Raw genomic sequence first — 19,131 nt, forward strand, 5'->3', positions numbered from 1 at the left:
TTAAGGGTGGGGGCCTCTCTAAGTGGCGTGCAAGTGGATAGCCACCCAAAGCAGATACAATGAAAATCACTAAGAATATGTTCAATAAAAATCCATAAATAGAACTAGTATCCCAAGGAACACTATGGGAGGGCGGAGCTGCGGAGCGTTCCTGCAGTCCTGCAAATAGGAGGGGCCTGACAAACTCCTGATGGAAGCGGATTCCAGAGGTTCGGGGCCACCACTGAGAAGGCCTGCTCTTCCGTACTCACTAACCTTCCAACTGTTTTGTGTTTCTTTGTTTCAGGGAGGTCTTTCTGTTTGAAAGGAGAGTCTGGGTTTCTCGATATAATCCTATATCATTCCCTTCAGCTGGCTGAAACGAGCTAATCCTGGTTCAAGGTTTGGAGGCCGTCCATCCTTCTGGGTTTGCTCATGTGCCGAAAGCCAACAGGGTTTTCTTAACATGTGGTCCGAGTCGGCTTAGGACTGTCTGGGACGAGAGGAGATGGCAGAGCAGGAGGGAGCAGCTGCTGTGGGTCTCCTGTGTATCGAGCCAGTGGAGGAGGAAGGGGTCAAAAACGGAGGAAGGAGCCTGTGCCTTGCCCAGGTCGGAGCAATTGGAGAGTTTGCGAGTTGGGCCATCCCTGGGCAGGTGGGATCAGAAGCTGAGGAGGGATTGGCCCAGAGCTGGGAAGTCCAATGGCAGGATTTCTTGAAGGTGGTGCACAGCCCTCACCGGGAGAGCCCTGAATTGCCGAAGACCATGCGGTGGGAAGTCACCAAGTCCTCCCTGGTTCCTTCCGAAATGGCGGCCAATTTGGGCAGCGGGCCGCAAGGGGAGGTAGCGATTGGACGCTTGCCGGGCCTCGAAGCCGGAGCCCCAGAGGTCTCTCGCAACCAGGAGACAGGGGACAGTGGAGAAGTGCTGGAGATCCTGAGCCAGGCGGACCTGGAATCCCGACGGCAGCGCTTCCGGCTCTTCCGCTACCAGGAGGGCGAGGGCCCCCGGGAAGTTTTCGACCGACTCCACGATCTTTGCTGCCAGTGGCTGACTCCCGAGAGCCACACGAAGGAGCAGATCTTGGAATTGCTGATCCTGGAGCAGTTTCTGGCTGTCCTGCCCTCGGAGATGCAGAGCTGGGTCAGGGAAGCCGTTCCAGAGTCCTGTTACCAGGCGGTGGCCCTGGCCGAGGATTTCCTGCTGAGACAGCGAGAGGCCGAGGAATGGGAAGGACAGGTGAGCTGAGCCTCCTGACTAAATTGTGGGGGGGGGGGGCAAGGTGGTGATAAAGATGGCCGGCTTGCGGAGGTTTTACCCTTAAAGGCGGCCTAAAAATAATTTCAAAGAAATAGAATTAAAGATGGGTGGAAACGAGGAGGAACTCCTTCAACGGGTCCTCCTTGGCTTCAGACGGTCCCTAACGGCACCCTCTTTTGCTGTCCTAGGTGCTCGGGACGTCTGCAGAAGTGGCTGTGAGCTTCTCCGAAGAAGATCAGGCACCTTCGGAGCCCTACAGCGGAGTCAAGCAGGAGGGTGTCAGGGATGCCAGCTTGCTAGGTATGGAATCGTCATTGTTCCTTCTCTTTCCGACGTTCAGGTCGTGAGTGCCGGTTCATATGTAGCCAACACGGCACCACCCGTACACCAGGGAAAGGCGTTGGCAGAACCACAGGGTTTGCAGAAGTACAATAAACCTTTGCGGGGAGGGGGGCAAAATACGAAAACCTCAAACAGCCCAACGAAGTTTGAGGGGTTTTCTACGCAAAGCTTTTCTTGGGCTTTCAAGTTTGCTCACTCACTGTAGTTTGTGGATCTTTTAGATGACAGTGTCATCCTCCAGGGCGTCCCCCGATCTTTGCAACCCTTATCGCGGGTTTTTTTCATAACAAGGAGATTCTGATATTTTTTCTCATCCCGCCATAGAAGCTGTGTATAAAAGTGCAATTCTGCTATACCGCAGGAAAAGGAGCTGGGCTAAACAGTTTCCTCCTGATATGAATAATAATAATAATAATAATAATAATAATAATAATAATAATAATAATAATAATAAAAATTTATTTGTTACCTGCCTCTCCCTTTGGATCGAGGCAGAGCACAACACAAATGCAACATCATACAACTAATTAAAACATTTAAAACCAATACATCACTAAAAGCAGCACATCGTTAAAAGGCAAATTTAAAATCCAACTGGGTAGGCCTGCCGGAAGAGGTCAGTCTTTATGACTTTCTTAAATTCCGGAAGACTATTAAGTTGACAAATCTCTCCCAGCAAGCCATTCCACAAACTGGGAGCAGCAGAAGAAAAGGTCCTCTGGGTAATACCTGTCAGCCTTGTTTTTGCTAGCAGAAGTAGATTTTTCCCAGAGGACCTGAGCGTGCCGGGCGGATTGTTTGGGAGAAGGCGATCCCGCAGGTAACCTGGACCCAAACCATGTAGGGCTTTAAAGGTGATAACCAACACTTTATACTTCGCCCAGAAACTAATTGGCAGCCAGTGCAGAGATTTTAAAACTAATTAACTGGATCCCATTTTGAGTCCAGCTGCTAAGCAATTTTATTTCTTTTGAGTGTTTATTTTCTCTCTTACCACATTCCCTCTCTGTTCCAGGAGGAGAGGAGCTTGTGAGCGAATGTGATGTAGTAAGAACAGAGCTGGAAGTAAACTTAGAGAACCAGGCAGAAAGTCCAACAGAAACTTGGAAGCATCAGTCAATTGCTGGTTCTTGGGCTGACCTGCCCGAAATCACAATCCCACAACAGGTGACGAGAAAGAAGACCACGTACACCACCTTCAGGAAAAGCCGGGCCCAGAAACTAGACCTTAAGAGACATCAGAGAATCCACGCGGGACCGAAGCTGCACATCTGCACAGAATGCGGGCAGAGTTTCACACGGAAAGCCAACCTCTTTCGACACCAGCTACTCCACACTGGGCAGAGGTCGCACCTGTGCGCAGTCTGTGGGCGAAGCTTCACTCGGAGAGAAAACCTGATAAGACACCTGAGAATTCATACAGGTGAGCAATCACAGTTGTTGTTGAAGCGTGGGCTATCGCGTTGTCTGAACCCAGCTGCGCTAACAAAGCATGGTTTGTTAACCACGAACAGCCCATGAAGAGAAACCACTGTTCGTTGTTGGGTTGTGAACTGTGGGTTGTTTGTGGTTAACAAACCATGGTTTGTTTTTTGTGGCTGGGTACAGACAACACGATAACCCACGTTTCATCAACAACCCATGGTTCAATGATAATCCACACTCAGCCCATTCTCAACCCTTGATTGTGGGTTATCATGTCGGAATCCAGCGATGGCAGGAACTGGACACAGTGGAGTAGGGATGTTGAGCTTCTGCCCTGGGTGCAAATTCAGCCCTCCTGAGTTCCTAATGTGACCCTGTGGCGTTCCCCAGGTGTCTGAGCCCCCTTTTCGACATCACCAGGTGGTTCTCACCCCTAGTCCATTTAGGGATTTCACAGCTTTTATGTGGTTCTCCCAACATTCTAAAACATTAAACTTATTTATTTATTTATTTATTTATTGAATGTATAAGCTGCTCTACATCCAAAGAAATATTTCTAAGTGGTGAGCAGTAAAGCAGGAAACAATTAAAATATAAAAGAATTTTTAAAAAACCTAGTTAAAATCAAGTTATACAATAAAACCGTGGCTGCTCATTCAGGAATAGCTTTTTTAAAAAAACGTCTTCGTATTAAAAATTCAAATACAGCGATGATGGCATCTGCCTGATATCAACTGGCAGGAATTCTACAGAGAGGGAGCCAGTTCAGTAAAGATCTGCTCCAAGTGGAGTCTAAACTAGGGTGACCCTGTGGAAAGGAGGACCGGGCTCCTGTATCTTTAACAGTTGCATAGAAAAGGGAATTTCAGCAGGTGTCATTTGTAGATGTGCAGCACCTGGTGAAATTCCCTCTTCATCACAACTGTTAAAGCTGCAGGAGCCCTGCTTTCTTGACCAGATACAAAAGAGAGCAGGGCCCCTGCAGCTTTAACGGTGGTGATGAAGAGGGAATTTCACCAGGTGCTGCACAGCTTCAAATGACACCAGCTAAAATTCCTGTTTCTATACAAGATGACAAGAGCCCTGACCTCCTTTCCATAGGGTCATGCTAGGCAGGGCTCCTGCAGCATTAACTGTGTAAAGAAGGAATTCCACCAGGTGCTGCACGCATACAAATGACACCTGCTGAAATTCCCTTTCCAATCCAAAGGAGCCCTGTTCTCCTTTCCATATGGACACTCGACCAGCGGCTGGCACCCAGTGGAAGATGGGAATTTTTATTCCCTTTGTTTTGGGCTTCTTCAAAATGAGATTTGAACCTCAGACTGAAAGAGTTCCAGTACGTCTGCAGTGGAGAAGGGCTAGTGGGCATAATCCTGCTTCCCCATGGCATTATTGTGGAGCATAGTCTCTTACTACTGGGAATACAGCAACCTTGTCTGCAAGTTACTGGAAGGGGACATTGTTTCTGTTAGTTAATTCATGGGAATTTAGACCACAGCTAGCCTTAGCATCTCTATAGCCTACAGTGTGGTTTCCTGTGATTCCTTCCTTTAGCTCCTCCCCTTCCTTACTTCCTCCCCCCCACCCCACTCCCTCTCTGACTTCCTCCATTGCTGGGAGCACATCATGTGTTTGCTCTCTCTTGCGCCTCCTGGGGTAATGGTGTGGTGTAGTGGCTATAGTGTCGGACTGGGAGTCGGGAGATCCGGATTCTATTCCCCAATCGGCCATGGAAACCCACTGGGCGACTTAGGGCCAGTCACAGACTCTCAGCCCAACCTACCTCACAGGGTGGTGGTTGTGAGGATAAAAATGGAGAGGGGGGGGATTATGTATGCTGCCTTGGGTTCCTTGGAGGAAAAATGGTGGGATATAAATGCAATTATGATGATGATGTTGAAACTTAAAGCCCCTGTTCAGATGACACGCTAAGCCACAATGGTTAAGCATTTTGAGCTGAACATTATAGCTTTTTTATTATTTAATATTTCAACATACATCAATACAATAAAAACAATACTACATAATACATAAATTATTAGATAACATTTGATAACATATATTCTAGCTTTCTCTATTAACATGATCATACTTAACATAAAGGTGCACCCCCCACCACAGGATCTCATTCCTGTTTCCAAAATCTCATTGCTTCTTCTGGAGGTGCTTTCCCACTCCCCTTAGATAATACAAATTCTAGGAACTGTTTCCATATTCCTTCAAAATCATTGGTTTTTATCATTCCTCGTCTAACTTTTATATTACATGTTAATTTGTCATTAATAGCAATATCCCAGATTTCTTTATACCAATCTTCTACATGATAATCCCCTTGAACCTTCCAGTTCCTAGATATCACTAACCTTGCTGCTAACAAATTCGTTATCAATTCTTTTGTCTCTTTACTACAATTTAATTGTTCATATAATGATAACAATGCCACTATAGGTGTCTCTTCAATCTCCATTCCTAAAATTTCTTTTATCTCATTAAACACCATTTTCCATAATTTTTGTACAAATTCGCATTCCCACCACATATGTAAGTACGTTCCTTTTTTTTGACACCCTCTCCAACAATTTGCTGAATTCAATTTATTTATTTTATTTAATCTCACCGGGGTTAGATACCACCTCCATACAATCTTATAGTAATTTTCTTTTATCTTCACAGACATATTTCTCAACACTCGTTTCCATATTCCTTCCCAGCTCTGTTGCCCTATTTGTTCCTTCAAGTTAGTTTCCCAAACCATCTTGCCAGTACTTTCTATCTCCCCCTTTTCGACTAGTATTCTATATATTTCACTCGTTAACCCTTTTATCAATTTATTTTCCTTTTTTTCGGTTTCTTTTTTTAAGATCAGCTCCTCAAATTTCGTAGTCGCTCTACACTCTCCATTATCCTTTAACCATTTCTTCGTCCGTTGTTCTAATTGGAAATAATTTAACCACGTTAAATTTCTCTCTTTTAATCTTTCCATTAATTCTTCTCGAGTTCTCATCTTTTCTAGCCAATCTTTTAACTTCATTACTTTCCTCTCTTTTAAACTTTTCCCCAACTTATCTTTTAAATTGCCCGGAAAATTCCGCATCATTATCACTGGTGATATTGGGGAAATACTCGGAAGTAAATCCTTTTTATATACCCGCCATATTTCCCAGTGATTTTTTATGAACATTATAGCTTAGTAAGTCGTGTGAACCATGACTTAGCGTGTTGTGTGAACCATTCCTAACCATGGTGGCTACATTTCTTCCTTTCTTTCTTAAAACTTTTGTATCCCGCCCTATATCATTGGGATCTCAAGGCGGTGTACAGATAAATAACCACAGTTTATACATGCTCATTAACCATTTGCTGCAAATGGCTTAGTGTGTTGTCTGAACAGGCCCAAACTGGACTGAACAAACTCTTTTAAAACTCTATGCTGTACCTGCATTGTTTCTGCAAGAACATTTGCTGTTTTGTGGTTTTTAAATTTTTATTAACAGACAGAAAAACAAAAACAAAATACAGCCAAAACTTGAAGTAGATCACAGAGTCACAATGTGATACAAACAAACAATTTCCCAAATAAAATATCTTGTATAAAATACTGAGTAGGTCTTACCCATTGTATTAAAATTTCAAATACAAGTGCAGTCTTTTAACCATCTGTGTTTAATTGTCTTATTGAGCACTGCCACAGGGAAACATGGGTAACAGGATGGGAGAAAAGAGGTAAGGATTGGTTAGCATATATGATGAAAGAGGACTAGGGTGACCATATGGAAAGGAGGACAGGGCTCCTGTATCTTTAACAGTCGCATAGAAAAGGGAATTTCAGCAGGTGTCATTTGTATATATGGGGAACCTGGTGAAATTCCCTCTTCATCACAGCAGTTAAAGCTGCAGGCGCTATACTAGAGTGACCAGATTTAAAAAAGGGCAGGGCACCTGCAACTTTAACTGTTGTGATGAAGAGGGAATTTCACTAGGTTCCCCATATATACAAATGACACCTGCTGAAATTTCCTTTTTGATACAACTGTTAAAGATACAGGAGCCCTGTCCTCCTTTTCATAGGGTCACCTTAAAGAGGACCATACCCTACTAAACTACACTCATCTATACTGAATTTATACTCATTGTTTTATACTGGACTATACTGATTGTTTAAAACAACTTTTTTGTTGTTTATTCGTTCAGTCGCTTCCGACTCTTCGTGACTTCATGGACCAGCCCACGCCAGAGCTTTCTGTCGGCTGTCGCCACCCCTAGCTCCCCCAAGGTCAAGTCTGTCACCTCCAGAATATCATCCCTCCGTCTTGCCCTTGGTCGGCCCCTCTTCCTTTTGCCTTCCACTTTCCCTAGCATCAGCCTCTTCTCCAGGGTATCCTGTCTTCTCATTATGTGGCCAAAGTACTTCAGTTTTGCCTTTAATACCATTCCCTTAAGTGAGCAGTCTGGCTTTATTTCCTGGAGTATGGACTGGTTTGATCTTCTTGCAGTCCAAGGCACTCTCAGAATTTTCCTCCAACGCCACAGTTCAAAAGCATCTATCTTCCTTCGCTCAGCTTTCCTTATGGTCCAGCTCTCGCAGCCATAGGTTACTACGGGGAATACCATTGCTGTAACTATGCGGACCTTTGTTGTCAGTGTGGTGTCTCTGCTCTTAACTATTTTATCAAGATTTGTCATTGCTCTCCTCCCAAAAAGTAAACGTCTTCTGATTCCCTGGCTTCGTACAATATTTGTGAATAAACTGCTTGCTCGCTTTCGTTAAAGGAGATTGTGGTCTCCTTTTATCATTAGAAGGTAGCCTGTGTGCTTGTGGGACTGGTAAATGCTCATTCTGTTTTGCCTTTTGTTTTTCTTTGCTAACTGCCTTTCTAACAGCAGGCATTGTTACTAAATAATTCCATCACTTACGTTCCTCTCTTTATTTTAGCAGGTCAGGGGTGGATGATTCAGCACGAGGAGGGGCAACTTCAGGTGCCGTTGGAAGAAACTGAAGCGGCTGTGCTGGAGAACCAAGATGGCCGAAAGAAGGCGGAGATGCACCAAACGGGGAACTGGAGGGATAAATCCCTGGAAGATGAGGAGGGTGCCTGCTTCGAAATCACAATCCCTCAAATGGTCCGCCAAGGGACGAAGAGGAACACATGCTCCGTTTGTGGGAAAAGCTTCACTCGCAAATCGACCCTTAATAGACATCAGAGAATAGTGCACACAGGAGAGAACCTTTATACATGTTCAGATTGCGGGAAAAGCTTCTGCAAGGCACCGTCGGAACGTAGAATACCCGAGGCAGCGACTCACGCAGGAAAGAAAGATGTACATCAGTGTGTCAAATGTCAGGAGAAAAGTAATCTAAACCCGAGTCTTAAAAGCCGCAAGAGAATCTACAAAGGGAAGCAGCCGTTCAAGTGTTTGGACTGCGACCGAAGTTTCGGCTGCCACTCGCACCTTCTTAGACACCAGAGAATCCACACGGGAGAGAAACCGTACCTGTGTCTGGCCTGCGGGAAGAGTTTCCGTCAGACTGCGCACCTTGTTAAGCATCAGAGGACGCACGGGAATCAGACACAATTTGTCTGGTGAAGGTGACGGAGGAGGAAACGTCTCCTGGACTTCACACCTTATTTAGATTCCTGCAGGGGGTTGGACTCGATGGCCTTATAGGCCCCTTCCAACTCTGCTATTCTATGATTTTAGACATCAGCAGAGGAAAGAGAGATGCACACACATATTTTGCATCACCTTTCCCCCAACCTGGTGTCCTCAGCGTGTGTTGGACTACAACGCCCAGCATCCCCAGCCAGCTGCTTTGCATGCAGAAAATCCCAGGTTCGATGTGGAGTATCTCCAGCTGAAAGGATTTCGGGTAGTAGTTGATGAGAAAGTCCTCCTTCTCCCTGGGGAAGGGAATGGGAAAGTTCTGCAGGGGGAACTCAGGTCTCTGCAGGCCCGATGGACAACCTAATTAGGCCGGATTAGACCCAAAGGCTGGAGGTTGCCCACCCACGCCATAGAGAGCCACGGCCACTAAGGTGACCCTATGGAAAGGAGGACAGGGCTCCTGTATCTTTAACAGTGGCATAGAAAAGGGAATTTCAGCAGGGTGGTTGTGAGGATATCATGGAATGGAGGGGGATTATGTACGCCGCCTTGGGTTCCTTGGAGGACAAAAGGCGGGATATAAATGTAATAAATAAATAATAAAATCTCCAAGGGAACTCCCTGCTTCAAGTTCATTTTGTTTGGCCTCTTCTATCGTAGCCCTAACATGGTGGAATGCCCAGTCATGGGTTGTTGGTTTTCTAGTTTCGCCCCCCATTTCTGCAAATCTTCGGGTTTTCCTCAGCCCACTGATATCCCTCCCTCTTGGGCCTGAGCAGTGTACCCTGTTCGCCACATAAACAACTCTGAACGTCAGAAATCGAGGGCTGGATGATGAAAGTGGCAAGGAAATATCCATATCCTGAACGTCAACAATGGAGTGTGGGGTAGGGAGGAGGGGAAATAGTGTTAATAAAAATATTAAAAACGAAAAAGAAACTGGTACTGTGTAATGGTTGCCAAGTGTGGAATACAGACAGCCCACTCAGGGACCGATTCAATAACCAGCATGTTTCCGGACCGTAATGTGATAGATATGTATTTAAATAAATTAACTCTTTCGTAAGAATATGGTTGCTTCTGTTGATGACGGTTCATTTCATTTATTACATTTCTATACTGCCCAATAGCCAAAGATCTCTAGCTGGTTTACTGAGAGTAAAATCCTAAAAATACAATAGTATAGCATAGTATAAAATGATTTATATAGAAAAATGTAAAACAATTTTGCATAGTCAACAATAGAATCATAGAATAGCAGAGTTGGAAGGGGCCTACTAGGCCATCGAGTCCAACCCCCTGCTCAATGCAGGAATCCACCCTAAAGCATCCCTGACAGATGGTTGTCCAGCTGCCTCTTGAAAGACTCTAGTGTGGGAGAGCCCACAACCTCCCTAGGTAACTGATTCCATTGTCGTACTGCTCTAACAGTTAGGAAGTTTTTCCTGATGTCCAGCTGGAATCTGGCTTCCTTTAACTTGAGCCCGTTATTCCGTGTCCTGCACTCTGGGAGGATCGAGAAGAGATCCTGGCCCTCCGCTGTGTGACAACCTTTTAAGTATTTGAAGAGTGCTATCATGTCTCCCCTCAATCTTCTCTTCTCCAGGCTAAACATGCCCAGCTCTTTCAGTCTCTCTCCATAGGGCTTTGTTTCCAGACCCCTGATCATCCTGGTTGCCCTCCTCTGAACACATTCCAGCTTGTCTGCGTCCTTCTTGAATTGTGGAGCCCAGAACTGGATGCAATACTCTAGATGAGGCCTAACCAGGGCCGAATAGAGAGGAATTCAGTACCTCACGTAAAAATCCCAGGTCCTTTTAAAAGTCTGATCACGTGCTGTCGAATGCCTGGGAGTAGTGGAAAGTCTTAATCTGGTGCCGGAAAGATGACAATGCTGGTGCCAGGCGGAACTCACTGGGGAATGATAATTTGGGGGGCCACCAACAAGACGGTGCTCTCCTTCGTTGCCATTGTCTGAACCTCCCTCAGAAGAGGGACTTCGAGCAGGCCTTCAGATGAAGATAGTATTTGGGTGGGTTCTTACCGGGAGGTGGTCCTGGACACAAAAAACACACTCACTTTGCCGTCACTTCAAGACCCAGTATAAAAATGTTGGAAAGTCTGGAGTTAGTTACAGCAGAATTGCCTTATACAGATAAAGTGTGGTAACACAACTTTTGGTATAGGAGGTAATACACGCAAGCTAGAGCCAGTTTAGAAATTGTTCAAATCAACTTACTTTATTAATGCCTTTATACACATCAGAGAAGTGTGAGTGTAAGTAAGTGAAGGCCGGAGATACAGTTACTTTCTTCCTCTCTGAAGAGACCACATGTTGCTTGTTGCAGAAGGAAGAGGAAGGGGAGAAAAGAACTGATCAGACAATAAGGCAAGTGGCTGTTGGTGCACCATGTTCTCTATCGCCCCCTAGTGTCTCGAAGCATGGGAAGTTGATCCTTCAACCCAACAGAAAAGATGTTTACTGCTGGATGAGACCAAAGGTCCATCTAGTTCAGTGTCAGATTTCCCTCCAGTGGCCAAGGAGATGTCTCTGGAAAGCCCACAAGTAGATCATGACGGTAAAGCCTCTCTCTCGCTGTTGCTTCCCACAACTAGAATTTGAAGATACTCTGCCTTTGGCTGTGGAAGTTCCATCTAGAATCATAGAATAGCAGAGTTGGAAGGGGCCTACAAGGCCATCGAGTCCAACCCCCTGCTCAATGCAGGAATCCACCCTAAAGCATCCCTGACAGATGGTTGTCCAGCTGCCTCTTGAAGGCCTTTAGTGTGGGAGAGCCCACAACCTCACCAGGCAACTGATTCCATTGTCGCACTGCTCTAACAGTCAGGAAGTTTTTCCTGATGTCCAGCCGGAATCTGGCTTCCTTTAACTTGAGCCTGTTATTCCGTGTCCTGCACTCTGGGAGGATCGAGAAGAGATCCTGGCCCTCCTCTGTGTGACAACCTTTTAAGTATTTGAAGAGTGCTCTCATGTCTCCCCTCCATCTTCTCTTCTCCAGGCTAAACATGCCCAGTTGTTTCCGTCTCTCTTCATAGAGCTTTGTTTCCAGACCCCTGATCATCCTGGTTGCCCTCCTCTGAACACGCTCCAGCTTGTCAAGTGACCACATGGAAAGGCGGACAGGGCTCCTGTATCTTTAAGACTTGTAGAAAAGTCTTCCCTTGCTCGGCTTCGTCCATTTTCGTCTGCTGCCCCTTACGCCTGGAACGCTCTTCCAGAACATTTGAGAACTACAAGTTCAACCACAGCTTTTAAAGCTCAACTAAAAACTTTTCTTTTTCCTAAAGCTTTTAAAACTTGATGTTGTGCAGACTTCTACTGTTACTTTCTACTGTTAGTCTTTCCCTACCCTGTGCCTGCTTACCCTTCCCTGTACCTGTTTGCATTCTCTTCCCCTCCTTATTATTTTACTATGATTTTATTAGATTGTAAGCCTATGCGGCAGGGTCTTGCTATTTACTGTTTTACTCTGTACAGCACCATGTACATTGATGGTGCTATATAAATAAATAAATAATAATAATAATAATAATAATAATAAAAGGGAGTTTCAGCAGGTGCCATTTGTATGCATGCAGCAACGGGTGGAATTCCCTCCTTCATCTAAACAGTTAAAGCTTGGGGGTTCGTAGCTTGGGGGTTCTTTTAGATCCATCATTGTCACTTGAGGCTCAGGTGAGCTCAGTGGCACAGAGTGCCTTTTACAAATTCCGGTTGGTGGTCCAGCTACACCCCTATCTGGACAGGAATAACCTGGCTTCAGTTGTCCATGCTCTGGTAACCTCCAAGTTAGATTACTGCAATGCACTCTGTGTGGGGCTGCCTTTGAAGATGGTTCGGAAGCTGCAGCTCGTGCAAAATGCAGCGGCCAGATCGATTTCAGGAACCAGAAGGTTTGACCATATAACACCTGCTCTGGTCCGCTTGCACTGGCTGCCTGTATGTTTCCGAGCCCAATTCAAGGTGCTGGCTTTGACCTATAAAGCCTTACATGGGTTGGGACCACAATACCTGACAGAATGCCTCTCCAGACGTGAATATACCTGGTCACTACGTTCAACATCTAAGGTCGTCCTCCGGGTGCCTACTCCGAGAGAGGCTCGGAGTGTGGCAACGAGGGACAGGGCCTTTTCGGTGGTGGCCCCCAGACTATGGAACAATCTCCTTGACGAGGCTCGCCTGCAGCCAACGCTGCTATCTTTCCGGCGCCAGGTTAAGACTTTCCTCTTTGCCTAGGCATAATCACCCACATGTTTAGTTTTTTAACAGTTTTTAATGTTTTATGTGTGTATGTTCTGTGTTTTAGAATTTTAAATCTTGTATACTCGTTTTTATCTTAATTTTAGAATTTCTGTAAACCGCCCAGAGAGCCTTGGCTATGGTGGCGGTATATAAGTGTAATAAATAAATAAATAAATAAATAAATAAATAAATAAATAAAGCTGCAGGAGCCCTACCCTGCAAGAAGGCAGGGCTCCTGCAGCTTTAACTGTAGTGATGAAAGGGGGATTTCATCAGGGGCTGTATGCATACAAATGACACCTGCTGAAATTCCCTTTTCAATACAACTGTTAAAGATGCAGGAGCCCTGTCCTCCTTTTCATAGAGTCGCCCTATTAAACATTCATTTACCTGGGGGTAAACTCAACGGGACTTGCTTCCGAGTAGACGCACCTAGGGATTGCACCAGGCGGATCTTAGGAGAGAGAAGGGGAGATCAAGAGCTAATGCCTATTGGTCACCTAAGGGGTTAAGTCTACAAAGCCGTGCTTCCTGGAAAGGCCTGGGAATGAATGAATGAATGAATTCGGAGGAGGAAGAGGAGGGGAAAGTGGGTCCTTCCCTCCTGCAGGTTTTAACTCGCTTTTATGGGCTGGTGGAGGCTGCACGTGGAAATAGTAAGTTTAAATACGGTGAGTGAAGATTCTGCAAGAAGTGGGCGGCGGGAGAAAGCAGAGGGAAGTGGAGAGGAAGGAATTGCTGGGAAGTAACAGGGAGGAACTGGGTGGGTGCTTCCCCACCCTTAAAAATGCCCTACCCAGTTATGCCCATGTTTCTGTGCTTTTTGGATGATGGCCCCTGGCTGCAGGTGGGCTAAGCCTGCCCTACTCCAGGGAGAGCAAGGGCTTTGCAAAGCGTAAAAGCCAAATGGCTATCTTGCAGAAATACTCTACCTCCTGATTTTTCGGGAGGACCGGTGGAGAGGACATGGGCGTACTCAGATTTAGGGGGACCCTGTGAAAAGGAGGACAGGGCGCCTGGATGTTTAACAGTTTCATAGAAAAGGGAATTTCAGCAGGTGTCGTTTCTACGCAGGCAGCACCTGGTGGAATTCCCTTGTCATCACAATAGTTAAAGCTGCATGAGACCTGCTCTCTTTTGTATCTGATCAAGAGGGCTCCTGCAGCTTTAACTGTGGTGATGAAGAGGGAATTTCACCAGGTTCCCCATATGTACAAACGACGCCTGCTGAAATTCCTTTTTCTATGCAACAGTTAAAGATTCAGGAGCCCTGTCCTCCTTTCCATAGGGTCACCCTAGTTTCTCATATTCAATGAAATAACATCAAGATCGTCAGTCCTTTGCAAATATCTCCATTCTTCTGCCAGCTGCCAAATGAAGAAGGGTCAACTCTGCAATTAAGCAGTTTTGTCTATTATCTATCTATCTATGCATGTTTAGACAGAAAAAAAATCCTACAATTCCCAGGTATTCATAGAATCATAGAATAGCAGAGTTGGAAGGGGCCTATAAGGCCATCGAGTCCAACCCCCTGCTCAACGCAGGAACCCACCCTAAAGCATCACTGTCAGATGGTTGTCCAGCTGCCTCTTGAAGGCCTCTAGTGTGGGAGAAAGAGCCCACAACCTTCCTAGGTAACTGATTCCATTGCCGGACTGCTCTAACAGTCAGGAAGTTTTTTCTGATGTCCACCTGGAATCTGGCTTCCTTTAACTTGAGCCCGTTATTCTGTGTCCTGCACTCTGGGAGGATCGAGAAGAGATCCTGGCCCGCTGAGCTCGTAGGACTTTTTTTCTGTCTAAGAAGATCATGCGCTAAACTCATTAAACTTTGGCTATGGGGCAGTATATAAATGTAATAATAATAATAACAAAAATTAATAATCACCCTCGTAAATAAGTTTCTCTAGGTGTTTTGCAATATTTGTACCAGAGGGTCAGTATTCTCAGTGCAATGCATATGAAATCAGCTAAATATCTGTTTTACTCAACTGATTTCTGCTACTGGATCTATTTTTAACTGAAAGGTCAGGGATTCAAGTTTTGGGACGTTCTATGATTGAGTTCCCTCACCAAGCTAGAATAGTTGAATTTGTTTAATCCAGCAAGGCATTATTTATATGGGAACAGCTCTTATCAGGGGCTATTGGGTGTTAATGCTGTATAAATAAATGGATCCTTAATGTTTAAAAAGAGGAACTCCTACTTAAAGGGGCATTTTATCTCTGGTTTCCAGACGTTGGAGGCCAAACAACAGGAATTGTTTTTCCTGTCCCGTTCCTTCCCTGCAGAGCTGTTAAAGTTACAAGAACCCTGCTGTGTGTGTTCCTCTTTGCATCTCCCACTCTGTTTCCATTTCTTTTAAAAGGAAAGAAAGAAACCCCAAAAGGCACCACCGCAAAATGGGGGTGACTCAACCAGTGTGACCCAGTTCAAGGTTAGTAATGTGGCACCCTTGCAAGTCCAGATCCATGTATGGGACCAATCTAACAAGCCCTTATAATATAAGGGATTCACTCTTTTAATAACAATCGCTCCCTGTAATAAGCAAACTAGGTTGGTGAGTGTGGAGTTATCCCACAATTGATTATATATTGTATATGTCCGGATTAGTATGTCTGGTAAGTAGGGAATGTTAGAACTGGGTGGGTGTGGTTTATGATGTTATAGGTAGGAGGTGGAAGAGGAGTATATAAGGAGAGGGTTAGGAGTTTGTGGTGGTGAGTTGTTTAGTTGTAGAGTAAGAAGAGTTTGGATTCTAGGGACTTGGGATTGGTGAGAAGATAGGGTCACCACATGAAAAGGAGGACAGGGCTTCTGTATCTTTTAACAGTTGCATAGAAAAGGAATTTCAGCAGCTCTCATTTGTATATATGGGGAACCTGGTGAAATTCCCTCCTCATCACAACAGTTAAAGGTGCAGGAGCTATACTAGTGTGACCAGATTTAAAAGAGGGCAGGGCTCCTGCACCTTTAATTGTTGTGATGAAGAGGGAATTTCACCAGGTTCTCCATATATACAAATGACACCTGCTGAAATTCCCTTTTTAATACAATTGTTAAAGATACAGGAGCCCTGTCCTCCTTTACATAGGGTCACCCTAGTGAAGAGAGTGAGGTGGTTGGTGTGTGGAGAGTTTAGATCAGGCAGGATTGAAAGTATTATATTTTGATTTAAAGCTTTTAAATAACAATAAACTTATTTTGTGAGCTACCAAACACCACGTGTCAGCTTGGCATTATTTACCTGCCTTACAGTTATTAAACTCCCACACCAGATTATACTCACAGTATATTTAGAGCAGATCCTGATTTAAACCTGTTTCCCTCATAGCCAGGGGGAAAGTTTTAATTAACCCTCCCTCAGGTTTTCAAGTGGTGGGGCTTGGCCTGAGAAGGGTATATGCGACAGGCCTAGTGTAAGGGTCTGCTATGTCGCAGTGAGCACCAACAACATTACAGCCAAAATGTGGCCACTGAGGAATGAGAGGGAGGTATTGGTTTGCAGAAATACAAAAAAAATATTTGTTGGGGGTATCTTAAGGAGGCACCCACCCTCCCAACAGCCCAGTGGAGGACTGAATGTGTTCAGTGGCTACAGAAGACTGGGTGTCTTGATCATAGAATCATAGAATAGCAGAGTTGGAAGGGGCCTACAAGGCCATCGAGTCCAACCCCCTGCTCAATGCAGGAATCCACCCTAAAGCATCCCTGACAGATGCTTGTCCAGCTGCCTCTTGAAGGCCTCTAGTGTGGGAGAGCCCACAACCTCCCCAGGCAACTGATTCCATTGTCGCACTCCTCTAACAGTCAGGAAGTTTTTCCTGATGTCCAGCTGGAATCTGGCTTCCTTTAACTTGAGTCCATTATTCCGTGTCCATTATTCCTACTCCTACTTCCGTGGCAGTAGGGAATGGAATGGAGCAACCTGTAAAGGGCATGGCTGGCAGGCTGGAACAATGGCACACTGAACAAGAGTACTGTAACATTTTGTTGCAGGTCCCACAAGAGTTAGGCATGCCAGGTGCTGGGGTGAGTGGGGTGTGTGTGCTCTCCATCGTTTTCTGTTTGCAAGCTTCCCTGATGGGGCAACCTTGCTGACCACTGCTGGAGACAAGTCGCTGGTCTAGAGGGAGTCAGCCTGATTCATTGTGCTAATCTGTAGGTTGCGCTTTTCCCCGTTCTAAGAAGAGGTGCAAGGGCAGAAGGACCAGGTGCAGGGCCAAGAGCCAGTGTGGTGTAGTGGCGAGAGTATTAGACTGGGACTCAAGAGACCTGGGTTCTAATCCCCACTCAGCCATGAAGTTCATTTGGGTGACTTTGGGCCAGGCAACGATTCTCAGCCTCACCTACCTCACAGGGTTGTTGTGGAGATATTACATAGGGAGGAGGTATAAGTATAGCTTCCAAATCACGTGAGGTACTGGTTCCTCTCTATTCTGCCCGGGTTAGGCCTCATCTAGAGTATTGCGTCCAGTTCTGGGCTCCACAATTCAAGAAGGACGCAGACAAGCTGGAGCGTGTCCAGAGGAGGGCAACCAGGATGATCAGGGGTCTGGAAACAAAGCCCTATGAAGAAAGCCCTGTGAAGGATTCCTGCATTGAGCAGGGGGTTGGACTGGATGGCCTTGTAGGCCCCTTCCAACTCTGTTATTCTATGATTCTATGAGACTGAAAGAACTGGGCATGTTTAGCCTGGAGAAGAGAAGATTGAGGGGAGACATGGTAGTACTCTTCAAATACTTAAAAGGTTGTCACACAGAGGAGGGCCAGGATCTCTTCTTGATCCTCCCAGAGTGCAGGACACGGAATAACGGGCTCAAGTTAAAGGAAGCCAGATTCCAGCTGGACATCAGGAAAAACTTCCTGACTGTTAGAGCAGTGCGACAATGGAATCAGTTACCTAGGGAGGTTGTGGGCTCTCCCACACTAGAGGCCGTCAAGAGGCAGCTGGACAACCATCTGTCAGGGATGCTTTAGGGTGGATTGCTGCATTGAGCAGGGGGTTGGACTAGATGGCCTTGTAGGCCCCTTCCAACTCTGCTATTCTATGATTCTATGAGGAAGGGGATCATCTAAGCCTCCTTGGGTTCCTAGCAAGAGGAAAAAGATGGGATATAAATGTAATAACAACAACAACGTAATTATTAGAAGGTGTCGGAACGAGAGTGCTTTTATTATTCCACTAACGTTAAACATGTGCCTTGTGATTGCTGTTGTGTGTTTTGGATGTGATTTCCTGGAGTCCATTAATTCTGGCAGGATGTCTCTGTCCACCAGAGCAGGGAGGTGGAGGAGTTCATTTGCTGATCTGTATTATCTCTTGTCTGTTGTTCTCTCTATTCCAGGGGGAAGGTTTTCCTGGATTATGGAGAATGTCCCCGACTTCTGAATAGCCTCTGGTTTGCTTCAAGACGTAGGTAACATTGAAAATCCCCCCACAACCTTGATTGGTTGAAGTGTGGAGCGTCGTTTTTACTGGAGCTGGGTTACGGGAGGGCATGACAACTGATCAGGGTGCTGTGGCAGCTGGAGGTGTTCAGTTTGAGGCCTCAGTTGACAAAGGTACACATCTGGTAATCAAAATGGAGGAGCAGGAGCCAACAGACCCCATACCAGGAGACGAGGGGACAGAAAGATCTGGAAAGGGCCTCCATCTTGTCCACGGTTGGGGCTCTTGGGTTGGGGCTACGTTGTCCAAGGCGGGGGGGACTCTGGGAGACTTTCCAAGCTGGACGGGGCAGGAGTGTGTGAAACAGGAGCCGGGCGAGGTAGCCTGGGAGGCCCAGTGGCAGGAGTTCCTGAAGGCCGTTCAGTCGCCGCACTCTGACTGGGCAAAGCCGAAGTTATCGGAGGCCCAGCTAGGGGCCGGGGCCGAACCTGAAATCATACCGGAGGCCTGCGATTGGCCAAAAGGGCAGGTGGTGCCCAGCCTGAAGAACAGAGTCCTCCGAAGAATGGAGGCAAAAGGCGAGACCCCTGGCGATGGAGCTGTCGGTGCCGAGGCGCAACGCCAACGCTTCAGGCAGTTCTGCTACCTGGAGGCCAAAGGACCACGGGAGATCTGCAGCCGGCTGTGGTACCTTTGCCACCGGTGGCTGAAGCCAGAGAGGCACACGAAGGAGCAGATCTTGGAGCTGGTGACTCTGGAACAGTTCCTGGCTGTCCTGCCCCCGGAGATCCAGGACTGGGTCAGGGAAGTTGGGCCGGCGACCTGCACCCAAGCGGTGGCCCTGGCGGAGTATTTCCTGCTG

The 19,131-nt window shown here is 46.1% G+C and overlaps 1 protein-coding gene across 1 annotated transcript; it reads left to right on the forward strand.

Annotated features, from left to right (window-relative positions):
• The first annotated feature begins 487 nt into the window (after positions 1-487).
• Positions 488-9,076, forward strand: LOC134395649 (zinc finger protein 232-like). Its single transcript, XM_063121812.1, has 4 exons — positions 488-1,219; positions 1,429-1,540; positions 2,598-3,005; positions 7,944-9,076. Exons 1-4 carry the CDS (start codon positions 488-490, stop codon positions 8,594-8,596), a joined length of 1,905 nt encoding a protein of 634 aa, XP_062977882.1. The 3' UTR covers positions 8,597-9,076.
• Positions 9,077-19,131: the final 10,055 nt, after the last annotated feature.

The sequence above is a fragment of the Elgaria multicarinata genome, chromosome 3, assembly GCF_023053635.1.
Source record: "Elgaria multicarinata webbii isolate HBS135686 ecotype San Diego chromosome 3, rElgMul1.1.pri, whole genome shotgun sequence".
Lineage (NCBI taxonomy): Eukaryota > Metazoa > Chordata > Lepidosauria > Squamata > Anguidae > Elgaria > Elgaria multicarinata.

What these genes read in the sequence shown, in the direction of transcription:
- LOC134395649 (XM_063121812.1), top strand. Translation starts at nt 488, where the DNA reads ATGGCAGAGCAGGAGGGAGCAGCTGCTGTGGGTCTCCTGTGTATCGAG. An exon ending in CCGAGGAATGGGAAGGACAG is followed by an intron (nt 1,220 to 1,428) that starts GTGAGCTGAGCC and finishes TTGCTGTCCTAG; the next exon opens with GTGCTCGGGACGTCTGCAGA. An exon ending in CAGGGATGCCAGCTTGCTAG is followed by an intron (nt 1,541 to 2,597) that starts GTATGGAATCGT and finishes TCTCTGTTCCAG; the next exon opens with GAGGAGAGGAGCTTGTGAGC.